The 25,465-nt window shown below is 33.2% G+C and overlaps 1 protein-coding gene across 1 annotated transcript; it reads right to left on the bottom strand.

Annotated features, from left to right (window-relative positions):
- Window positions 1-728: 728 nt before the first annotated feature.
- On the bottom strand, window positions 729-3,874 carry LOC115700907 (MADS-box protein FBP24). The gene is made up of 7 exons (XM_030628576.2): window positions 3,721-3,874; window positions 2,909-3,127; window positions 2,160-2,226; window positions 1,840-2,004; window positions 1,448-1,489; window positions 1,276-1,317; window positions 729-1,180 (listed from the first exon to the last, which is right to left on the bottom strand). The coding sequence occupies exons 2-7, from the start codon at window positions 3,094-3,096 to the stop codon at window positions 929-931; spliced, it is 756 nt and encodes a 251-aa protein (XP_030484436.2). The 5' UTR covers window positions 3,097-3,127; window positions 3,721-3,874; the 3' UTR covers window positions 729-928.
- Between the last annotated feature and the right edge of the window lie 21,591 nt (window positions 3,875-25,465).

Raw genomic sequence — 25,465 nt, 5'->3', positions numbered from 1 at the left:
GCTATGGCGTCAGTTATTATGAAATAACCGACGCCATAGGACGCCATAGGGACCCTATGGCGTCGGTTATTTCATAATAACTGATGCCATAGGGCCCTATGCCATTGATTGTTTTTTATCTGTACAGTGTCGCCTGGAACACTGTCGGTAGCAAATTTTGCCAAAATCGACGCTGAAAGTCCTTAAAAATCGCCTCTAAAGCTTAATTTTGTAGTAGTATGATATTATATATTATATTTTTGCTCACATACTTTGATCTTAGAACCGGAACCATACCCGGACCCGAAAGAGTTCATGTCATAGTATAGTGTTAAAATATTAATTTTTTTAGTAAGAAAAAATTTAAAAATAGTTTTAAAAATTTTATGCCAAACACCATAAAATTTTTAAAATAACAAAAAACTGTTTTCTATTCTCACTTTTAAAACCTAAAAACTAAAAACACAGGTAAAAACTGTTTTCTATTCTGTTATTGATTTTTTTTGTTGTTGGATTTCTCGCTCGTCTAATGAGGTTACTCACTGTTTAGGCAAATGGGAACTTTTTTTTTTTTGAAGGAACTTAATCATAATTGTAATTGTTTTGGGAACTTAATCATAATTGTAATTGTTTTGCTTTGTTTTTGGGAGGTCAGTCTCCATGTACTAACCAATATTCTAGTTTCGGTTTAATGAATTGTGCAATTAATTTCAGCAATGAGAGAATTAAATTAATTCAATAGTTTTAAATATAGGATGATAAAAAGGTAAAAACCACTAGTGATGATTACATTTACACATATATCTCAATCAAATTGTAGGAAAGTCAAAAAATCAAAAGTCATATGTAAAAGTCTGAAAGCACACACGTAAGTAGCAGTCATATGTATGTATGACAATAATAATAGTTAATATACGAGGATAGAATAGTGTGCATATATAAAGATGGATTAGTTAAGGGTGTAATCTTGAAGGTTTGGCTGAGTAGGAAGGAGACGATAAGGGTAAAAGTTATTAGGAGTAGCAGTCTGATGAAGTGTTGTGAGTTGAAGAACACTGCTTGGTTGGTCTTCTCCACCAAATGGGAATTGATCCAAAATATGACTCATTCCTCCCATTCTCTCCACTTCTTCTATCTTTCTCACATTTACTACTTCATTCTGCTCCTCATATGTTGTTGCAGCTGCCTGCTGCTCCTTTAACTATATAGTCATTTTATATAATTATTATTGTATAAAGACATAATCATTTGTATATATATATATAAATTAATATAGTGTCATGTATATATTCTAACCAGATGAAACATGTGCTCATTATCTTGCCCCAGTAGTTGCTCCTATGTACAGTTCAAAACGTATATATGATCCCATCATTTCATTGCAAATATAATAATTAATTGACAAATATTTGAGAGATATATATATAAATATATATATTATATCGACACTTATATAATGAGATTTCACCTTTCTCTCGAGATTCTCCATCTGCTGCTGTAAGATTTCAAACTGCACATATATAATATTGGTCCAAATATAAAATTACTTAATACCGTATAAATAATAATTATACATGTAAGATTTCAAATTATATTATTCATCCCGTTTATATATAGACTATCTATCACTACTCTTTCTACTTTACATATAAATTAATTAACCATTACTCTTCGATCAATGATCGAAAAAGAGTACTTTTTCTTAATTATTGTCCAAACCATATTATATATACATAAGTACTTATATATATAAAAAAGGAAAAAAAATATTATCTATACATATATAGAATATAGCAATTCATATTTATTAATATATAGGATAATGAAATAATTGGATAAATTAGCGAAATTATAAAGTACCTTGCGAGTTCGAATTTTATGAGAGGAATGCTCTAAAACATGCTCGAGTTCATTCAGTTCACCCAAACTTAGTGAACTCAAATCTTCCCCAATATAGCGCTGTAGACTCAGTTGAAGATTGCGGGTTTCGCTCATGATTCTTCTCATTTCACCATGCATTTGTTCCTACACAAATTATTTAGTTTAACTCTTACTTGTATATTTATGTGTATTATAATTAATTCTAGTTTATTAATAGGCCATATAAGATTCTTTTTGAAAACAGAAAGGTAATCTAATTATAATATATATATATATATATATATATATGACATACATACAATGTCATTTTGCTCCATAATTTGAGTTCCTGTTGCGAGTTGGTACTTCTGTATTATATTCTCCATGCTGTAACAATAAATTGACATATTAAAAACATGCATGAAATATACAGTCATTAACAAGGTTGTAGTTTTTTTTTTCCTAACAATTAACAAGGTTGTAATTATATTCATTAAAAACAATATAATTTACAGTATAATATTCAATGAATATATTGTGACAACAATTTTTTTTATGCAGAGCCATAATTTGATTTTTCAGGGCACACAAGTTAATAAAATCTATTACAAAATAATATTGCTCGAGTATATTAAACAAAATTATTTTGTGACAGAAGCACATATAATTAAATAATATTGCTATCAATATATGTATTCATAAACCCTAGCTATTACTCATAATATTGATTCAAATTTCATCATCATTAATTTGACATGTATGTAGTGTGATAAATTTGACATTTCTGAGCTAGTCTTCCTTTGACAATGGACCATTTCCAGAAATGTTCTTATGACAGAAAAGATCTGTAGATCTAGCTCTACTGTTCACAACTCAATTAGTAATTATATTAATTATCTGAGAGGACGAGAAAGACTCGAAAAAATGAGTTTATGATTAAGAGAATCGAAATGTTATAACAACAATCCCAAATCAACCAACAACAAATTAAAAACAACATCGTTAGCTAAGACAGAAGGTAATTATTAATAATATAAAACTAAAGAGATGATGATATATATATATATACCTTAAAGGGTCACTGCAGAACTCATATAATTTGCCATTAGCAGAGAAAATGATGAGGCCGATCTGGGCATCACAAAGCACAGCGAGCTCATGAGTTTTTTTCAAAAGCCCAGCTCGGCGTTTCGCAAAGGTGACTTGTCTTGTGGTTTTGTTCTCTATTCTTGAAATGTTAATCTTCCCACGTCCCATTCTCTGCACCTCTAATTCTTACAAACCTCTCCTATATATGTATTAATTAAGAAAAAAAAAACTATACAAATTAAGAAGAATAAAGAGGAAATAAAATAATAAATCAACACAACAAAAATATCACTAATTTCTAATTTCAAATTACTAGTAATTAATAAAACTCACAAGCATATTTATATCTATATATATATTTATATATAATAATGGATGGAATTGTTCATATTTATATATAGGATTGTGTATGGCTATATAAGAGTAATGTATATGCTATGTACTTCTTTTCATTTTTGCCCCGTTTTTCTCGGATGAAATTAATTGAGAGGAACAAGGAAATTAAATGTTTACAGGATTGGAAACTCTTGTTTTTGTTTCTGGAAAAAAATATATTATATGTAATATTTCTTTATTTTCAAAAATAAAATATATAGTAAAGCATGAAAAGTAAGGAAAGAGAAAAGAAGAAGGGTTTTACAGGGACGACATTGCAGACCTAACTAGAGAAAAGAAGAAGGATTTTACAGGGTTTGAATATTTCTTTATTTTTTTTTAAATATATATATAGTAAAGCATGAAAGGTAAGGAAATAAAGAAGAAGGGTTTTACAGGGATGAGATTGCAGTATACCTAACTAGTTTCTCTCAGTGGTTCCTGCACTTGTAGGGTTAGAACTTTGGGAAGAAAGCTTTTTATGGTAGCTTGAGCTGGCCAACTCTATTTGTAATATGTTTGCCTCAGTTATCTTGTGCAAAATAGCCCAACCATTTCCCTCATTATTACGAATATGCCAAATACACAACTCTATAATTTGTAAAACATAAATATAGTGACTAATAACAATATATGATTAACTCAGATTTAAAAAAAAGTCCCTTTCAAAAGAAAAAAAAAAACAACAAAAAAGGTCACAACAAAAGGTAGGATTAGTTTCAAGCAATATTATAAGTTTGAGTACTTATACCTCATGTGATCCGTTGAGTCAAACTAAAATTAAATCAGTATAAATGGTATACTGGTTAATAAACTTAGCTATGTATTCTTATCCATTCTGCAGCTACGATTAGCTATGTGAAAAATTAATCATCAAGCTGGCTTAAATAAAACGAAACAAAAATAAAATATTTTTTTCAGAAAAAAATACAACATTTATATATACATTAAAAGAAATGCAAATATATTAATATGAAACTAAAGGGTACTACTGGTGACTAGGAACTTCCTTAGTGTCATACCGCTATTGGTGTAATTCAATAGCGCGTCCCATATAACTTAAGAAAATAAGTTTTAGGAAATATCGATAACCAATCATAGGGAGACCCTATGGAAGGTGCTGGGCACCACTGGTGCGCAATAACAATGCTCATTAAATTTACATACTGCCGTCACATGACTAAACTGATATCTTTCTTCCCTAATATAAAAAAAGGGATGGGTAGACCAACACAATTTTTATTTAACATTATTATATACTAAAATTTTCAGAAACTAAAATTTAAGAGCTAAAGAAATAGAAAATTGCAAAAATAAATGAGACGAAGAATAATTTTACATGGCTTAGGTGTTAACAAATCTTAGTCTGTCAGTCTATTAGCCTTAAATGATGTAATTGATGTTGTATTTTTTAGCAGGAAACCCTAACTCTGTATTCTGTATTTCTTTAGAAGAAGATTAAAGCTTAGAATAATGTGAGCAGAGTTTCAGCTCTTAGGTTCTGATCCCCCCATTCGTATGAAAATAGAAAGGTATTTATAGGCTATAAGGGCAAGTATGGACATGCCCATGACCCGCCTAAGATTTTTACAAAAAGCCCACTAATGGGACAAAATACATGTAAAAAAAAAAGTTAACTATTGGGCTCCTTGAAAAGAATTATGCTCGTGTGTTGCACCAGCTGGACAATAAGAGACCATTGTACTTTGTGGACACGTGCCGCCAAAAGGTTCAACCTTTAAAAGTAGATGCTTGGAATAACCATCTGGTAAAAAAGTGTGTGAGGTGCACGAACTACCATGTTCTAGCAAAAGGGACAAAATCTAATTTTGTGTTAGAAAAAGCATAACCATCGTTGGGCAATTCGGGTTTGCATCCAAGGTAGACGTCCCCGCGATACTCTTGGACAGTCAGCGTCCGTGATAGGCCCTTCAAGTATCCATCTAGGTATCATTTGGTCAGGCTTTGAGTTTGGACCACTCCGGGTTCTAGAGTGGTAATACGTATTCTGTGTCTGAGAAGCTAAGATAAGGCGAGGTAGACTTCCACTTATCTCTCAGTCTTGACTTGTTCTTGGATCAATGAAGCTTCTTCGTGATAGAGTTTTCTTCAGAGATTTTAATTAGTGAGATTATGAGATTATTTCTTCCTTTTTATGCCATGTGTCACCTCTTTCGAAACACGAATAATATTTAACCCCAAGCTTTCGAGACTCTTTGAGTTGTGGGAGCTTGCAGTCTCCTTCTAAATCTTAAAGACAAATTTATGACACGTGGTGATTGTTAGGATCACGAATGTACTCCTTGAGCTATCATCAATTAAAGGGCCAAGAACCAATGGTTCATGACGTGGCACACATGTTGCGCCTTTACTGCATTCGTTGATAACACGCGCGTGCAGGGTGCGTCTTTTGGAAGATATTGTAAAGATGGTTGGTCGATTGAAATGACCCTTCTTTAATGTGTGCTGTACTCAAGGCGGGCAATGATGAAAAATGAATGCTTTGAGCCAAATTTTAAATACTATCTTTTCAACTTTTTATTTGTCGAATTGAATTGTGGTTTTCAGAGAGAGGATCTAGACCATTCATTTGAAATTGTAAAGATTCAGCCGAAGTATAAATAGACAGTGGCCTGCCTGGAACGGTTACCAATAGCTTTCTGTTGGGCTCTCATGATCTCCATCTCCTGATCCCTCCATTCTTTGAACTGGTTCCTTTGCTCATCAAAAGCAAGATTAATAGCTACTTGGATATCTTGCTAGAGTGTTATTGTGGCCTTGCATCAACCCTAATCAGTGTCATCCCCGATCGGCCTTTGAGTATTTGAACTGAATGGGATTCCAGTTCCATGAGTAGTCTGCTTAGCTGCCGTACTAGTATTTCCAGTTTCTTGCACGCCCGTAGTGAATCCTGATAGAGAGGTAGTCACTCCGTGGCCGGCAGTTTGTGAGCCTGTAGGTGGCTAAAAATTAATCTGCCTAGGGGCCATCTTGGGTTGATCTCTTGGGTTTCCATGTGTCTGTACGTTCAAATCTGTCACCATTGGATCGACTGTATCGGTCTGATTCCCCCTTCGAGTTTGCACAACCATCCTTTGTCTTGTAAAAGACTTAAGACAAAAAACTTGGGTGTCTTTGCTCTTAATGAAAGCACAAAAATATAAATCTTGATTTTAGCCAACAATAGTGAGTCTTAATTAAAGCGATAAGAATAATCAAATAACAGAAAGTAAAGATCATAAAGTAAAGAAAATACTAGATTTATAAAGGTTTGATCCTTTATAGTTGGTAATAGTCTACTCTCCTTTTTGTTGTATTGACTTGTGAGAAGAGTGAGCAAGAATACTCTGATCTCTCTCGAAATCTCTTACAATGATCTCTGAGTAATTCACTCTTAGACCGAGGTTTTACTCTTGAGTGTTTTTTTTCTAAATTATCTTGTGTCCCTGAATAGTGAGATTAAGCCACTATTTATAGGGGCTAATTACATGAAGAATGGTTTCCCTTAATTTATAACAAATAAAATAGAAAATTAACATGTTTCCATGATTACAATAAGGAGATTGGGAAATCTAAGCTAATTGCCTTTATTCTCTAAAGGTACGAATTAATCCCACATATGTAGGGATTGTTTTCGTGGCATGCAAGCTTAGAAATAAAGATGTCCATCTCTGAAATTACCAACTCACATCCCTTGGTCGGTACATGCGAGTTAATCATGCGATCAAGTTGGTCGAATGTCCATCAGTGACCTTGTTCGAACATCCTACCATTCATGTATGACGTCTTTGGGCTTCATATTAATCTGCATGGCCTGCTAGGAGTATAATCATCTGCCTAGATTACAAAACATAGTACATGTGCCACCTAGTTGGATGCCACGTCATGTAAAATTAGGATGACACATAAAATAAGATGTCAAAAGACACAGGAAAAAAAACCAAAATAACAAGTGCGTCGTCTAAATCCAAAAAGAATTGGAGATCAAACAGGAATGTAAACACATCGTTATTAAAATCAAAAAACAGTAAAATAGACACTTTTACAAATAAAAAAGACAAATAACAAAATGAAAGAAAATTAAATAAGAAACCAGTACACCACCATCGTAAATTTTGGGACACCATCACAATTATGAGGAACAGGCCATCCACCAACACTAACCCCACACCAGATCTGATCGATTCTGATCCAACAATCACGAAATAGAGCCATGAAGGGAGAGACAGTTGGCCAAAGTTCAATTAATTTTGTTTCCATATTTTTGTTTTAATTTTGTCTCTTGGATTGTGTTTAATCTAGTGGTCTAAAAATAATCAAGTATATATTTCAAGAATTAAATTTTACAAGAAAAAAAGAAGTAAAACTACATGTTCTAAAAGTATTTTGTGACACGTACTATATAACAATTAATTTTTTTTTATTTAGTACTATACTTTGACTGAACAAATTGTATAGCTGCCACTCAAATATTCATTTCAATGCATGTGAAATGAATATTTGTATGCCCACTAAAATGGATCTAATAAATGTTGGAAAAATTAATAATAAATTCAAGATCTATTTGTATATAACATAGAACACAATAATAAAATATAATAATTAGGTATGTGTACCTGATTGATCCATAGCAATTATCTCTGTTTGATCCACAGCAGTTACTCCACTTTGATAGTGCAATACTATCAACTAAGTCTTCCTCCCTAGATCTCTAAATCAGAAGCAGTTTATTTATCTGATTATCAAAAGGTATACAATTGTGATGAGACAATATGTATTTATAGAGTTAGGGAGGGGACTTAGCTACAAAACCCTAGTTGGGTTGGGCCTGCTCATCAAAGGCTTCAGTCAACTAGAAAAGCCCACACTTCTGCTTCACCTAGACTTTACACACAGATGCTAAGCCCATTAACAATTGATCACCAACAACATGGGCTAACACAGCAAAGAACTATCCAATCAACCCAAGTTTTAATAAAACCAATAAAAGTTAATGTAAACCCAAATAAAAAGTCTAACATTCTCTCACTTGGGCTACATTAATTTTAATACATATATATTATATATCAAAATAATTTTGTTTGAAAACGACTCATGGGTTGAACAACAGGAAAACATTTGTGGCCACTTTAAAAAATGATAGTTCTCTGATAGCATCTCAACATACCGGTCCAATTTAACCTTTGATAATGAACTATGACAGTCATATTGTTTTTAAATCAACAAAAGACATTCATAGTCACAAATACCAAAGTATTAAATCGACATGGTCAATAAGTCTAGTAGTGTGGTAAGGATTTATGTTCAAAATGTGATCAATTTAAATAACATAATATCCTTATCAGTCCTCAATTTCACTGATACCGTGATGCTTAATGAGTAAGCCAGTGAAATTAATCATACACTACTTAATAAATAAGTAAGTGTCACTAAACATGCTTAAAAATTAAGCCAACAAAATATCATTGTCATTAAGCAAATATACTTAAAATACAATGATCACAACAAGATATGAACTACATGCTTTCAATTCAATTATTCTCGAGAATATAACAAAGCCTAACTGAAAGCATAAACATCCAATAATCAAAAAAGTATTGGCCCACATAGTAGTTCATAACATCAACAAGTAAATTACATATAAATGTAATCTCAAAAGATAAAGCAAGAAACTCCCACTAATCCAAAGGAGCAAAAGATTATAAAATGCCCATATCAAAAACATGTTTATCAAACAATATGGCACTTAATCCTTTGGTTAGAGGATCTGCAAACAACAACTTGGTCTTTCAATATTCTATCACAATGTCTCCTTTCTTAACCAAGTCTTTAATAGTGAGATACTTTATTTCCTTATATTTGGAAGCACTACTAATCTCATTATTCTTTGAAAAGAAAACAACAATATTATTATCACAATAGATTAGTATAGGAGAGGAAATAGGATCAACCACTCGTATCTCCGAAATAAAATTCTTTAGCCACAAAGCTTGCAAAGATGGCCCATAACATGCAACAAACTCAGCATACATAGTAGATGATGTGATCAAAGTCTATTTAACACTCTTCTAAGAAATAGCAGCACCAGCCAAGGTGAAAATATAGCCAGAAGTTGACTTTAAATCATCTACACAACCACCAAAATCTGAATCTGAATAACCAACAACTCGAAGATTGTCAACATGCTTATACACAAGCATAAAACTCTTCGTTCTTTGCAAATATCTCAAAACTTTCTTGGCTGCAACCCAACGATCATGGTCAGGATCAGATAAATATCTCCCAAGAACATCGACCATGAAAGCAATGTCAGGTCTAGTGCAAACCTAAGCATACATTAAACTCCCTACTACATTTGCATATGGGATATTCTTCATTGCTTCTCTTTTTAAGTCGTTCTTGGGACAATGTTGCTTAGTAAATTTGTCCCTTTCAGAATAAGAACGAATCAGCTTTACACAAATCCATGTTGAACCTTTTGAGCACACGATTAATGTAAGCTTCTTGAGGTAAGCCAAGAAATTTTCAATTCTTATCATGATGAATCTCAATCTCCAAAACTAAAGATGCCTCTCCAAGATCTTTCATATCAAAATTGGTAGACAGAAAACTTTTGGTCTCATTTAGTAATGACAAATCACTGCTGGCAAGTAAAATATTATCTACATAAAGAACAAGAAAAAATATGATGACTCCCACTGATCTTCATATAAATACACTAGTCAAACTTGTTCTCGATGAAACCCAACAGTGTCACAACCTTATCAAACTTCAAGTACCACTGGTGAGATGCTTGTTTGAGACAATAAATAGATCATTTCAATTTGCAAACTAAAATTGTCATTTCTATTTTCCTCGAAGCCTTCAGGTTGAGACATATAGACTTGCTCACTCAATTCTCCATTCAGAACAACAGTTTTAACGTCCATTTGATTCAACTCTAAATCAAAATGCGCAACTAAGGCCATAATAATTTTGAATGAATCTTTAGTGGAAACAGGTGAGAAAGTTTCAGTGTAATCAATACCTTCTCTTTGAGTAAAGCCTTTAGCCACTAAACGCGCTTTAAACCTTTTAATCTGTCCCCTTTTTATCCCTTTTAGTTTTTAAAATCCACTTACAACCTATTGGTTTGAAACCATCAGGTAATAGAACTAACTTCCACATATACATTATGTTTGTCCATGAACTTAATCTTATCATCCATAGCTTCTATCCATTTTGAAGAATGTGGACAATTGGGCGCTTCACTATAAGTAAGAGGTTCCACAAAATGACCAAGATCGCATTCACCTTCTCCAAGGTAAATAAATTTATCATCACACCTTATTGACATCTTTTGTCTTTGATATCTCCATATAGGAGGTACTTCTCGAATAACCTCTATTTGTTGACCACCATTTTGAATGACATATTCCACAATTGGAATTTCTTCAATAACAGGATCTTCATTAACAACAAAACCTTCTTCAATAATAGGTTCCTCATCAATAGTAGGACCCTTGTCATCTTAGATATTAGGAGCAATATATTCATCAGCAATGAGAGTGTTATCAACTAGAGTAAGAATAAGACTGCTATTATTATCATCTCTTGAAAAAGAGATAGGAGTCTGAGATTTAGCAGTCTGAGATTCAACAATTCGCGTACCACGAGTAGGACAGTAAAAGCGATAGCCTTTTGAGCGCATTGGATAACCAATGAAATAACAATGATTTGTTCTCGAATCTAACTTTTCAAATTAGGATCATAAATCCGTACTTCAGCTGGACAACCCCATACATGAAGATGATATAGACTAGGCTTTCTCTCAATCCACAACTCAAAAGGATTTTGGAAACAGATTTACTGGGAACACGATTCAAAATATAAGTTGTAGTCATGAGTGCTTCACCCCATAAAAACTCTGGAAGATTTGTTCTACTTATCATGTTTCTGATCATATCCATGAGAGTGCGATTTCTCCTTTCAGCAACTCCATTTTTCTCAGTGAACCTGACATATTGTATTGAGAAACTACACAATTTTCTGGAAAATATTCAGCAAAAGGCCTCATATGTGTTGTTTAGATTCTATATAACAACCAGAATATTCTCCTCCGCGATCAAAATGAACAAATTTTATGACTCTTCCCAATGATTTCTCAAGAACATTTCGAAAGATTTTGACTTTATCAAAAGCGTTGGATTGCCTTTAATCAGGTAGGTGAGGCCATAAGAAAAAAAAACATCGATAAAAGTTATAAAATAGTTGTTTCTGCACAACGTGGTGAAATAAGGTCCACTGATGTCAGTGTGGATAATTTCCAATAAAGATTGACTGCGGTTTGCAGTCTTCTTTCTTGTTTTATTCAATTTTCCACGAGTACAATCAACACAAGTATCCCAACCAGAAACATCAACAGGAGGAAGAATTTTAGCTAGAAGTAATCGATCAACTCTTTCTTTAGAAATATGACCCGATCTATCGTGCCATAATAATAAGGATGTTATCTTAATATAAGATTTCTTACCCACAATATTCACAACATTGAAAAAGGAAGCTAAGGAAGTCAATGATAATTTGAAAAGAATATCAGAGTAAATACAGTTTGCATAATGTCAACACTATAATTGGCAAAACGAAAAGAAAATCATTGTTTAACTAAAAGCGGAAGCGAAACTGAATTACTTTAAAAGTAGGAATCAAGAAAGTACTGTTCAAAACAATCTGAACACTAAACTGTAATTCAAAAATAAGTGTGCCAATATAGATAACATCAACTCCAACATAAGTGCCACTTTAAGCTTTGACTCCCTCTCACTTATCTTCTGAGATCCCTTAGCCCCTGGTTGTGGTTGTTTCTTTTCATATTTTCTTTATCCTTTGTTGGGCTTGAGTTGAGAAACAAAGTGAGAAGACTCATTCTTCTCATTTTGTTAGCTTGCTTTGCTTAACTTTATACTGAGAAATAAGGTTACTAACACTTTATATTTTACTATAAGTGTTTAGGTTGTCTTGATAAGGCTGAAAGAGGCAGGAAGTGTATGAAGAACTTGAAGAATAGTGTAAAAGTCGGGAAGAGGAATATTATAATCTTTCAACTTGTACTGAACATTAACATTTTTTAAAATAAAACCTCGCACTCCTTTGATTTATCATACTGAATGGTTGTCATTGCATTCATAAGATGTCCAACTGCAGCGATTTCACTAGTGTGAAATAGTTTTTCTTTGCTTTGAAATATTCATTAGCATTTGTGGTGTTTGGCAAACCACCAAAAGATGTTCAGGAATCAAACGTTTCATAGCAATGAGACTAAGATGATTTGAATTTTTCCATTGTGCATGAAGAATTTTTTTTTTTTGGGCAACAATTCTGATATTAGTATAAGATCAGCAGATTTTTCTTCTCGAAGGCATAAGTCCAAATCTATTATGCCTAAAGTAATTTTCACATCTCGTTTCCATGCCTTAAAGTTAGAAGCATTCAGAATTCAGATAAAAACGTTATTGTTGTTCTTAGAAAGGAGACCAAAAAATCTAAAAATTAAAACTTGAATAAGCAATATGAGCAATGCATTAGAAAATATTGTAGAGTCAACTGGTCATTATAAACTCCCCTTTGGGGTGAGAATATAACACACACATGATCTACCTTCATGAAGTTAACAACAAAGAAAAAATACATATCATTTAAGAATTTTATTACCTTTGGGCAAATAAATTTCTTAAAAATATGTATTAATTCAAGCAAAAAACTAATAATAAATTTATATATTTAAATTATTACCTTTTGGCAAATAATTAAAATATATACATTTAATATTAACTCACTTCATGGAATGTGAACTAATATATGTAAATACTACCTTTGGGCAAGTAATTACACATATAGTCAACCAAAAGATATAATATTTTCTTCAACATGTGAAATTTGGTGATAAAATAGTCATTGAAAATTAATAATTTTCAACCAAATTTCCAAAAGAGATATATAATTGCTTTTATTATATTGATAATCAAAAAATAAAGTGTCCACCATAACACGTTATTTTTGTATCAAACAATCAAGTTTTATAACTTTAGAACAACAAATAATGGAAAAATGTGAAATAAAGAATATTGGTGGAGATTACATAGTCAAGATAAATCAAATAAGAGAGTGACTATGTCATACAGAACAAGAAGAAACCCAAAAAATTTTCTATGATCGACAGATTTCGAAAAATCGTCAAAAAATATTTTTAATAATTTTTTAACTGCATAATTATCATTAAAATAATAATAATTATTAAACGGAGTCAAAAAATTATTTAAAAATCATAGAAAAATCAGAAATTAAATTCTAAGCATGCTGGAAAAAAAAACGTCGAAAAACGATGACCGGAGTGGCTCCACGCGCCCCCACGCGCCACCTGCGCGAGTGGGCTTTGCGGCTGGGAGTCTCCTCCTTCCTCCAGCCGGGTCTGCAAACGGGTCACGCGACCCGCTTCGTCCAGTTCGGGTCTGCTCGAAAAACCGGCGAAAAACCGACGGAAAACTTTGGGATTTTGAGGGGTTTCGATCGGTATTGGATTTCTAGTCCATCTAGACTACTAATTTCGAGTGTTTAAGGCTCAATGTCTAGATCTCATGGCAAAAAAAATCTGAAAAATTAAGAACAAACAACAATCCGATTTTACAATGTGTGTTATCCAATTCGAAAAATTAAACGGGTAGAAACATTGTAAATTAGTTGGTAATGAGATTTGCACCATCAATTTTAGTGTATAAACTATAGAATTAAAAATCCCAAATTGAATTTCATAAAGACAAATACATAAACCCTAAAAATTTAATCTTAAAATTCTCCTAATTTACTCAATGATTTTATGCAAGTAATATATCAAAAGAAAGAGAATTTAATGGGGAATTAAACCCCTAAACTGTTAAGATCGAAAAATAAAAAATTCAACATAAAATAATAACGAAATTAATATGTAATTGGAAAAAAAAAATAACTTATACATATTAATTGTTATAAAAATTATAGGTTCTAAATCATATACAATAGGCAATCTGATACCACATGTTAGAAAAATTAATAATAAATCCAAGATCTATTTGTATATAACATAGAACACAATAATAAAATATAATAATTAGGTATGTGTACCTGATTGATCCATAGCAATTATCTCTGTTTGATCCACAACAGTTACTCCACTTTGATAGTGCAATACTATCAACTAAGTCTTCCTCCCTAGATCTCTAAATCAGAAGCAGTTTATTGATCTGATTATCAAAAGGTATACAATTGTGATGAGACAATATGTATTTATAGAGTTAGGGAGGGGACTTAGCTACAAAACCCTAGTTGGGCTGGGCCTGCTCATCAAAGGCTTCAGTCAACTAGAAAAGCCCACACTTCTGCTTCACCTAGACTTTACACACAGATGCTAAGCCCATTAACAATTGATCACCAACAACATGGGCTAACACAGCAAAGAACTATCCAATCAACCCAAGTTTTAATAAAACCAATAAAAGTTAATATAAACCCAAATAAAAAGTCTAACAATAAATAGATGTTTTTCAAATGAATATATAATTTAAATTTATATTGTTATGAACTATATATATAGTACATACGAATACATGTTTTCATTCAACTGAATTACAATTTATCCTATGGATACATACAAAATAATTAATTGAAAATGGGAAACCAAAGAAAAGATGCAGCAAGGTTTATGTTTAATTATATATATAGTACCAAAATTTTAATTTAATTCTGGCGTGATGATGACTCCTTGGTGTCCTATACTACCCACTACATATCAACGTCATGCTGTATTGACCAATAGTGTTATATGGTGCCATCTTAATAAACCAATTGCCATGATATATTAGTTTTATACATTAATAGATATGTTCACCAAATAAGGAATGTTACTCTGAAGACTAATCAGACCTATTAATCGAAAATGGAGTGTATGAATCACATGTATTGATGATTTGACTCATTTCGTCTATTTCTTCTTCACTTTATCCACTGATATTATCTATTTCAATTAAGTCACTAACATAAATATTACCCATTAGGCCATTACTTATTGTGTGTTAATGATTTGAATCAACTTATTATAATAATACTGTAACTTAATTAACGAGTTTCTGAAATCCATGCATACGTAAAATGTGTTTGTACGACACACTTCAAAGAATTAAGTCACACCTATGAAAAAAAACTGTAATTAATATATTGGGCATTGCTATACCACAATCTTTTAGTACTCAAAAATAAAATAATGTTTGGCGTATCAGATTTGGAGAGCCGAAATATGGCCTATTGGGACCTAATTAAAAATCTTTCAAGTTGAGTGTATAATGAACCAAATTAAAAGGAATGCCTTAATTCGAATTAATGTTTTTTTTAACCGATAAAACATGTATAAAGGATAAGTATTGAATTCATATGTAAGGAGGTTGGTTTCCTTTTATTCGTGGTGATGAGTTCGGCAGGCGGACGCTAGCTGTAGTTTGCATGTGTTTGGCACTTGTCGTACTTTTTGGCAAATTTCACGGCATCCTTCTTGAAGGAGGGCCAATAATATCCCTACCTTCAAAATTTTACAGGACATAGAGTACCCCTTACGTGATTGCCACATTCTCCCTCATGTATAGCGAAAAGGACTTGTCACATTTCTCCTTTCTCTATGCATTGTAGGAGGGGGGTTGAAAATGCTCTCTTGTATAATACCCCATCAATTACCACGTAACGGATCGCCTCATAAACTATTCTCCTGGCCTCCTTTTTATTTGTTGGTAGCTCCCCTTCCTGGATGTAGCTGAGATACGGGGTCATCCAAGAGTCTCTGTTAGTCACTAAGCACACTTGCTCCTGCTCAATGGTCGACCTTTTGAGGTACTCCACGTGCATTAATTCTAAGGTATCGATATCCCTTGTTGATGCCAACTTTGCCAATGCATCGGCATTGACATTGTTATCTCGAGGCATCTTCTCTACAGTATAATGTTGTAGCTAGTCCAAATAACTTTTCACTTGCTAGGTATGCCATCATCTGACTCCCCTTTGCCTAGTATTCTCTCTTGACATGGAACACAACCAGTTGGGAATCACTAAAGATGTCTAGCTTGATAATTTTTAACTCCCTTACCAAGCGTAGGCCAACCAACAAAGCTTTGTATTTGGCTTCATTATTGGAAGTAGGGATGCACATGGGGATGGGGCAATGCGGGGAATGCGTTCCCCGCCCCTGTACCTGCCTATTATATATTTCCCCGTCCCCGCATATTCCCCATCGGGGAACAGGGCAGGAAATCCTTGTCGGTAATGGACACCATAACGGGGACCCGTTTATTAAAAAAAATTGTAAAAATACAAAATTAATATTTGCAACACATTAAATTAAAACAACATAAAACTAAATTCATTCCATAATTGATAGTCATTTAGATAAATTCTAAAATTAAAAATCCTTCAATGTAAAACTTAAAATCCATAAATATAAGCTTAAAACATAAACATAAACTTGAGAACCAAACAAACACACAAAACTTAATAAAATTGTAATAATGTCTTCATCTTCAACTTTGAAATCTAGTAGTAGTCACCACCACCATTTAAGAGTTTTTATTCTTCAAGCATCGTAATCCACAAAACTTAGGCCCTAAAATAAAAATGTCATCAATTATAAGTAAATAGATATTTTAAAGAAAAATAGTAAACAAACAAATAAATAAATGCTAACTTACCGCTTCATCATCTTCCACATCATCAAAAAATGTACTATATGAAGCCTCATTTTGTGATGCATCTATGAAATAAACAATATTGACATTAATACATTTTTTTTAATATAAAAGAAAATTAAATAATAAGAGTAAGTTAGAATAAACATACCTAATTTCTCATCCCATAGCCAATCTTGTGTACATACTAAAGCCTCCAACATGTTCGGATGAAGCCTATTACGACAAGGAGTCACATGTCTTCCACTAGTACTCAAAGCAGACGCAGAAGCAACTGTAGACACTGGGATAGCCAAAACATCTCTAGCAGCTTGTTGTAATATTGGATATTTAAGACCATTGTCTTCTACCAAGCTAAAATATCAAACTCTCCACTCCTAGGCAAGACTGCTTCCTCCAAGTATAAGTCTAACTCAGACTTGTAAGTTTCCACATTTGAAGTACTACTAACATACAAGTCAAAACCAACTAAATCATCTACACATGCATCATTAACTCCACCAACTCCAGAAGCATTGAAAAAAGGTTCAAGAAGATTTTCTTTTTCATCATTCGATTTATATTCTTTCACTAAATCATAGCACAACATTCTAATTCGCTTAACTTCATTTTGATATTCACCAACATAAATTTTAGGAAAGTAATACTCAATCAATTTCATCTTGAAACTAGGATCCAAAACAGTTGCTATGGCTAATATGCCATGAATGGAAGTCCAATACTGCTCAAATTTATCCATCATATTTAATGCCATAATCCTAATCTCATCATAGAAAGATTTAAGACACTCCTTAAGCAACAACCAAATTTCACAAATCTTAGAGAAGAAATGATTAGCAGTAGGATATTTAGTTCCAGAAAACATCACAGTTACATTGTAAAACAACTTCAATTTTTCACACATAACTTTTGCCAAAAGCCAATCTCACTCACTAGGTTCTTTTTTGTAATTTTTCTCATTATGTATTAGGCGACTAAATACATCTTTATAAATAATGGCACTAGTAAGCATCAAATAAGTAGGATTCCACTTAGTCTTGCAATTAAGCACTAACCTTTTGTTGCTAGAGCATGATAATCCTTTCTTAGCCTCTTTAAACTTTTCAACTCTTTTGAGAGTGCCAGTCCAAAAAACTACACTCTCATGTATAGTTTCTATGGCACCTTGAATTGCCCCTAGTACCCTTGTTGAACAATCGAGTTCAAGATATGAGCAGAGCATTTCATGTGAAGTAGTTCCCCTTTCATTAGTAAAGAAGCATTTCTCAATTTTTTTTTTCATTTGATCCATCATGGCAATGTTCACAGTACAGTTATCTAAGGTATGGGTAGACAACTTACGCTCAACAGACCATTCAATCAAACACTCCATCAACACTTTTGCTAGAAGTTTAGCAGTATGAGGTGCGGGCACATATATAAACCTGAATGTATACAAAAAAAATTATTAGCATATATCGATATCAAATATTGACATAATAAAAAAAATTCTAAGCAATTTATCATATTACCTGATAATTCGATTACGCAAAATCCAAGAATCATCAATATAATGTGCAGTCACCACCATATACCCTCTCTTTTGATTATTTGATGTCTACATGTCAGTTGTAATCGCAACTCTACTACGATTGTCATTCATTGAGTTCATCGTCTTGGTCTTTTCATTATCATATATCTTCAATATATCCCTCCTAATAGTAGTTCGAGATACATGTCTGAATAATGGCTGGAGAGAGTTGACAAAGCTTCTAAATCCATCATGCTCAACCATATTGAGTAGATACTCATGCAAAACAATCATCTTAGCAAGTTTTTCTCTTGAAAACTCTTGGTCAAAGTTGTGGGCAGCAAGAGAAGTACTTCCATCCTTCTTCCTACTTGGATTCAAGATAGATTGTTTTATATCACGATTCTTTCTAAGAGGACAAATCTTGAAGTGATTATGTAAATGTCTCGTTCTATTTCTGTTTGATTCTCCCAATTTCTTTTGACAGTAGTTGCAAATTGCCTTGTCAGGCCATGCATGTCGAGCAGGTCACTTTCGGGCATTCTCAGGTGACCTATCAGTGGCTATCCCCGAGAATGAAGTTTTTCCTTCCCTAAAATTAACTTTAACTAATCCTGAGGGTTACTAGTCCTAATTTGAGGTTAAAAATATCCAAAGGCAAGGCAAGTTTAGCAGGATTATGAGTAAAGAGTTCGTATAACAAATAAAAAAGAGAAACTTAGAAATATTAACATGATTACAAATAACATAAATGTCTTTAAACAAGTCTCTCTTGTGTAGGATATGGACACCGCATTGACAATCCGATTCGACCTCTCCACATTATTAAAACCAAGGCGCGAACAGAGAAGTAAGCCATGAAGGACTACCACAGCTTCCGCCACTGGATGGGAAAGGGTGCCCAAAGCTAGAAAAGCCACAAAAGCCAAATAATTTCCCAACTGATCATGCAGCAATGCACTGTATCCCACACATTTTTCGCACCCCAAAGCCCCGCATCAATGTTCAGTTTCAACAAATTACAACCAGGCAACACCCAAGCAGGAGCAATCAGACACAGAATAGGCAGAGCGGGACACACATTAGATTGAGACTTCTTTGCATTAGCAGTCTAAAAATTCTTTGTGACTCGGAAGCCCACCCCAAAACCCCTTCAGTGTTGACAAATTTCTTATTATAAATCTATTGGTTCCTACAAAACTAATTTCTCCAAAGCAAGACCGAAAAAATTCCATTTCATCTCTATTTAAAATCACCTCATGTTCTCCGAGAAAAACATGAAGGTTGGTCAAGGGCAATGAGGAAGGAGAACTCTAGGGGTGTTCATAAAATAGTCAATACAATTCAATTTGCACGATTTAATTCGCAAAATACGGATATCCGCACTTGTGCGGATTGGATTGGATTGGAAAATTCAAAATCTACACTTGTGCGGATCAAATGTTGATTGACATGTAAAAGTAACCGATCTAATTAAATTTACGTATATTTAGATAAATTATATATATATAAAACTAATATTTTATGTAAAAAAAATAGCAATTTAAAAATCTAACACATCTAATACAAATATATTCCAAAACTTAATAAATCAAATGTATATTCCATCCTTATGTATAATTTATTTTTTTTAACATAAATTTAAACAAAATTAAACATTTCTTTGTACATACAATTATTTTTTCTTCATTTGAATTTGTTATTTTTATTTTATTTATTTTAATTCTTTGTTGGAGACATAAAGCAATAATAATTTGTTTTATTTTTTATTTCTTTTGTAAGATAATTTATTTTATTGTTAGTTATGTGAAAAAAAATTTGATAAATATTAAATAATTTCATACTAAAAAGTAACCAATCTGAATGGTAGACTTCGTGGTTCATTTCAAGGAAGAAAGGGGCTTTGATAAGGAGATCCCATTTGTCCTCTTCTTTTCGTTCTTGTCATGGATTACCTTACTCGACTTCTAAGATATACTCAGGTACCAAAGGATTCGGATATCACCCCTTATGTAAGTCTCTAGGCTCATTAATCTTTGTTTTGCTGATGACTTGGTCATCTTTTGCAAGGGCAATGTGTCCTCTCTTCAAATTGTCCATAAGGCTTTTTCTGACTTTTGAGATGCTGCGGGTTTAGTAGCCAATAAGTCTAAATCCTCTATCTACTTTGGAGGTATTTCGGCTGATATCAAAAAGCACTTATTGGAGATTATTGATATCAAAGAAAGTTTATTTCTTTTGAATTACCTTGGGGTAAATTTACGGCCTACAAAATAGAAGTATGCTGACTGTGTTGGCATTATTGATAAGATTCAGAAAAAGCTGCATGGGTGGAGTACTAGGCACCTTTCTTTTGTAGGTTAAGCGCCATTAGTCCATTCTGTTTTAATGAGCATTAAGAATTGCTAGGTGAGCATAATTATCTTGCCTCAAAGAGTTACCAAGAAAATTGACAAGTTATGCAGAGATTTTCTCTGGGGATTCTCTAGTAGCTGATGCAAGCTCCATTTTGCCTCGTGAGAAAAAGTGTGTTTCCCTACCTGTGTATGTAGGAATCGGGTTTAGAGAAGGGAAAAAAAAACAAAATATTACTCTTATGGCTAAATAAATTTGAGCTCTTTCCATGAAACAAGATAATGTCTACGTTCGTTGGGTGAATGCCATTTATTTGAAGGAAGAGGACATTTAGATGTTCAAACCGAGCTTGAATATAAGCTGGTACTTCCGTAAGCTTGTTAATCTTCGAGATAAAATTAGTAGGCAGACCATGTTTGATGTAGAGGATGACGGGTACCTTTAAAGCTAAGAAGTTTTATCACTCTCTCATCTCGGTTTCGAAGGTTATTTACCGTAAAGATGTGTGATACAAACTTAAAGTCCCAAAGCACAAATTCTTTTTGTGGCAGGCCTGAATTCCAATCTCTTAAGTCGGGATCTCCTTGCTAGGTTCGTGCAACTAGACTCCTTGCTCTGTCCGATTTGTGTTAGCGCTCTTGAATCTCACAACTATCTTTTTTTTTTATTGCTTTCTCTAAAAGTGCTATCTTGAAGTTACAAGTTGGCTTGGTCAAATTGATTGGCCGTTAAATCTTGAGGAATGGCTGAATGGACTGAAAGGGAAGCAGGGCAACTTGATGATGATACAATATTTGCTGCTATTGCAGCAGTGGTCTATTACATTTGGCGTAATAGAAATAAATGTGTGTTTGAAGGGATTTGTGAGATTTAGCTTGAAGATCAAACCAAGTCTCAAGGCTAGAACCAATAGATAGCATTAGGTAATACTGGTGCCCAGTCTCTCTTTTTTGAGAGTGTTTAGTCTCTCTTTTTGAGTGTTGTCTTTTGAAAAGTTCCTTTTTGTCTTTTGTTATTCTCTGTTTGTTACTCTGTCAATCTTCTCATGGCTTCAAGCAGTAGTACGACTGATCCAATAACAAAAAGGTGGGCAGATATCTGTTTGGAAGAAGAAGAGGACCAGGAAGCCTTTTTCGATGATGGCAATGCAGAGGAGAATGATCCTGATTTTGATGATAGATGGTGTCTCGTTGGTCGTCTGTTAACTGGAAAAATTTCTGATTTTCAGATATTTCAAAATATTATTGCTGACTTATGGAAACCAGGCAAAGGTATGTTGGAATTTATTTTACCAGAATCTTAGATCTACTCACAATTATGTTTATTAACACCCTAAATATGAACTTTCTAAAACGATGAAATAAACACATATAAAGTTAAAGAAAACTTACATTGGGTGCAGCGGAATTAAATGACTCCTTCCGTTCAGATATCTAGCCCTTGATTCCTTTCTGTAGCAGAGCATTATCAATATCTGAACCTGGATCTCTTTCTCTGAATCTTTGATGCTGAAACCTCCTTCTTGCTGAAAGTCTTTCTTCACGATCTTCCTCACTATGATTGAGGTATTGCTTGATGTGTGTGGGCACTACTCTAATCACTAAGGATTTCGAAATTCTAAGGAAGAAGAGAGAGAGTAGTCAGCTAAAGATAGGGAGAGAGAAGGCTCAGGTTTTTCTCTGAAGGAAAAATAGAAAATTTAAGTGTAATTTTCCTGAAGCCTTCACTATCTATTTATAGCATTCCACTAGGGTTAGGTTTGAATTATTTGGCATTAAAATAATGAAAATATCAGTTTAAATTTCCTACAAAAGTGGCAGGCCCTATACTAGTGGATTTGGGACTCACTTTTTGTAATTTTGCAGTTTTATCTTTTCTGCATCTGATTTTCTCAAAAACGCCAATTTTCTAATTCAACCATTTAAATGCCAATTCTAACTATTTAATAACTATAAATAATTATTAAATAATATTGTCATTTATCATATTTATTAATTGAACCATACAAAGTATCATAATTAACAAATATGCCCCTATAAACTCTTTCTTTACAATTTCGCCCTTACTTAGTGAAAATTTCACAAATAGACATAGTCTAATTTGAGAATTATAATTGATTAATCAAAACCAATTATATGAGTCTTACAAGCAATATTATCTCAACTAGTGGGGGGACCATGGGTCTATATAACCGAGCTTCCAATAAGTAGATCAAGAATTTAGCACTAAAATTCACTAACTTATTAATTCTTCGTTGAATCCACGCATAGAACTTAGAATTGCACTCTCAGTATATAGAATGCTCTATATGTTCCACCATATAGACGCATCATTAGTTATCCATTGTTATAATCCTAATTTGATCAATGATCCTCTATATGAATGATCTACACTGTAAAGGGATTAAATTACCGTTACACCCTACAATGTATTTATTCCTTAAAACACTTGACCCCGTATAAATGATATTTCAGCTTATGTGAAATGAGTACTCCACCATTTATGTTCGTTTGGTCAAGCTCGAAGGAGATCATCCTTTGCTTACTATTCGCCAGATAGAAGCTATAGATTCCATGTTTATGCTAGCGCTCCCACTCAATTGCACTACTGTGTTCCCAAAATGTACGTATCACCCTGACCTAAAAGTAGGCTTAACTAACAAATCAAAGAACACGAATAGCCTCTCGAGATTGAGCCTAATCATAACAGGATTAAGAACATTTGATCTAGGATCAACTAGGCGATATTGACTTGAATAGATATTGCGGTAAGTTTAATAAATCTAAGTCAAAGTTCAATATCGGTCCCTTCCGATGCATACTCCATGCATCCAACCTGAGCTTTACTTTAACCAATGTTCTGGAAAGAACATAGTATTTCTCCAAATACAAGTAAACTCTGTTGTAGATTATCATATCAGTAAAACCCTGTGTCTGATAAATCTAGGAAACTTTATTCACATAGTCATGTTTACTTTCCAATGTGTTGACGGCACAATAAACAGGATCAAGTATGTGAAAAGGGTTTCAGATGAATCTATACATTATGTACATATAATCATGAAATAAATCATGTGAACCATGCAACATTAAATGTTATTTCTGATCTATATTAATAAGTAAATCTGATTATATTGAAATGAGTTTTATTTAGGGCATAAAACCCAACAAACTCCCACTTGCACTAATATAAAACAAAAAGTGCGTTTCAAATAATCTCAACATCTTGATATACAAATTAAGTGTAGTAGTAGTAAACTCCTCGTAATAGGATCTGAAAGGTTGAATTAACCACAACCTTTTCTCCACCATTACTCTTCCTTTAATCACAAAATCATTGATAATGTGAAATTCCTCTCTATATGTCTACTCTCTTGGGATACTGGATTCTATATCTTTGGCAACTACTTTTGGTTAATCAGGAAATTAACACTAGTAGTTTAAGGCAATTTGGAATGATGCCAAAATTGTATAGAACTTTCCTTAGACTGAATAAGTACCTTTCCTACAACCTTAACATTCAGTCTCTCTCTGGTAGACCTAGAGACTTCAGATAGGTTTTTACACTTCTCCAAAATCACTATTCCACCCCCAGAGTAACCACCATCTTATCAGAAAGATTTACTAGCACAAAGGCAAATTTCGAAATCTGATATGGTGTAGTCTAAGAGTTTTAAACACACCCTTATAGACTAACATATAGTTCCTCTTCTTTATCTTAAGATTTACTTGATTGTCTTCCAATGTTCTTCTCCTGGATTAATCTGATACCTACTCATTACTCCCACTCAACAGCAGATGTCTGGTCTAAGGCATACAAAAGCATATCTAAGACCTCTCAGTGTTGATATAAGAAATTCTTTCATGGCTTTATCTTTTCTGGAATAGTTGAAACTTTTCCTTAGATAAATAAAATCTATGTCTAAGAAGTTGTGAAGCTTCTATAGATTGCCATTAGAAAGAAAATGCTTCAGCATCTTACTAAAGTAAGTTGCTTGCATTAGAGTAAGTAATTACCAGGTATACCACAAGCCATAGGTTTAGATAAACTCAAACCTATAATACTAGGAACAGGAAGTTTGTTAAGTCCATTGAATAGACTTATAAACAAAAATTTCCTTTTATGTCCTTGTAATAGAAAACTTTAGGTTACTCCATGTGAATGGATTAAACCATAGTTCTATTGGCTTTCTTCTTAGTTTCTTATCTTGACAATCCATTACTTGTTTAAACTCACAATGGATTTTAACCACTAGTGTCTCCCAAGTCATAAGAAGGTGAGTTCCTAGAAACTCTCCCACTACGACAAGGTACCGTGAATTATGTCTAAGAAAACTAAATGGTATTGATCTCTTCGGTTGTGACAAGACAACAGAGGCAGTGGGATCATCATATGTTATATAAGATGATAGAACACTTTTGGAATCAAGAATTAAATATCTCCTTTATTTGCTACTTGTTTTTCAGACTTAGTCATTTTCTTAGAAAAGTAGTATTTGTTTGAACAAACACTTTCTTATCTATTGACAATGGGATGGCCCACCCCTAATCACTTAGAATAG

This window comes from Cannabis sativa, chromosome 8 (assembly GCF_029168945.1).
Source record: "Cannabis sativa cultivar Pink pepper isolate KNU-18-1 chromosome 8, ASM2916894v1, whole genome shotgun sequence".
Classification (NCBI taxonomy): Eukaryota; Viridiplantae; Streptophyta; class Magnoliopsida; order Rosales; family Cannabaceae; genus Cannabis; species Cannabis sativa.
This window is presented reverse-complemented; position numbering and strand designations above follow the sequence as displayed.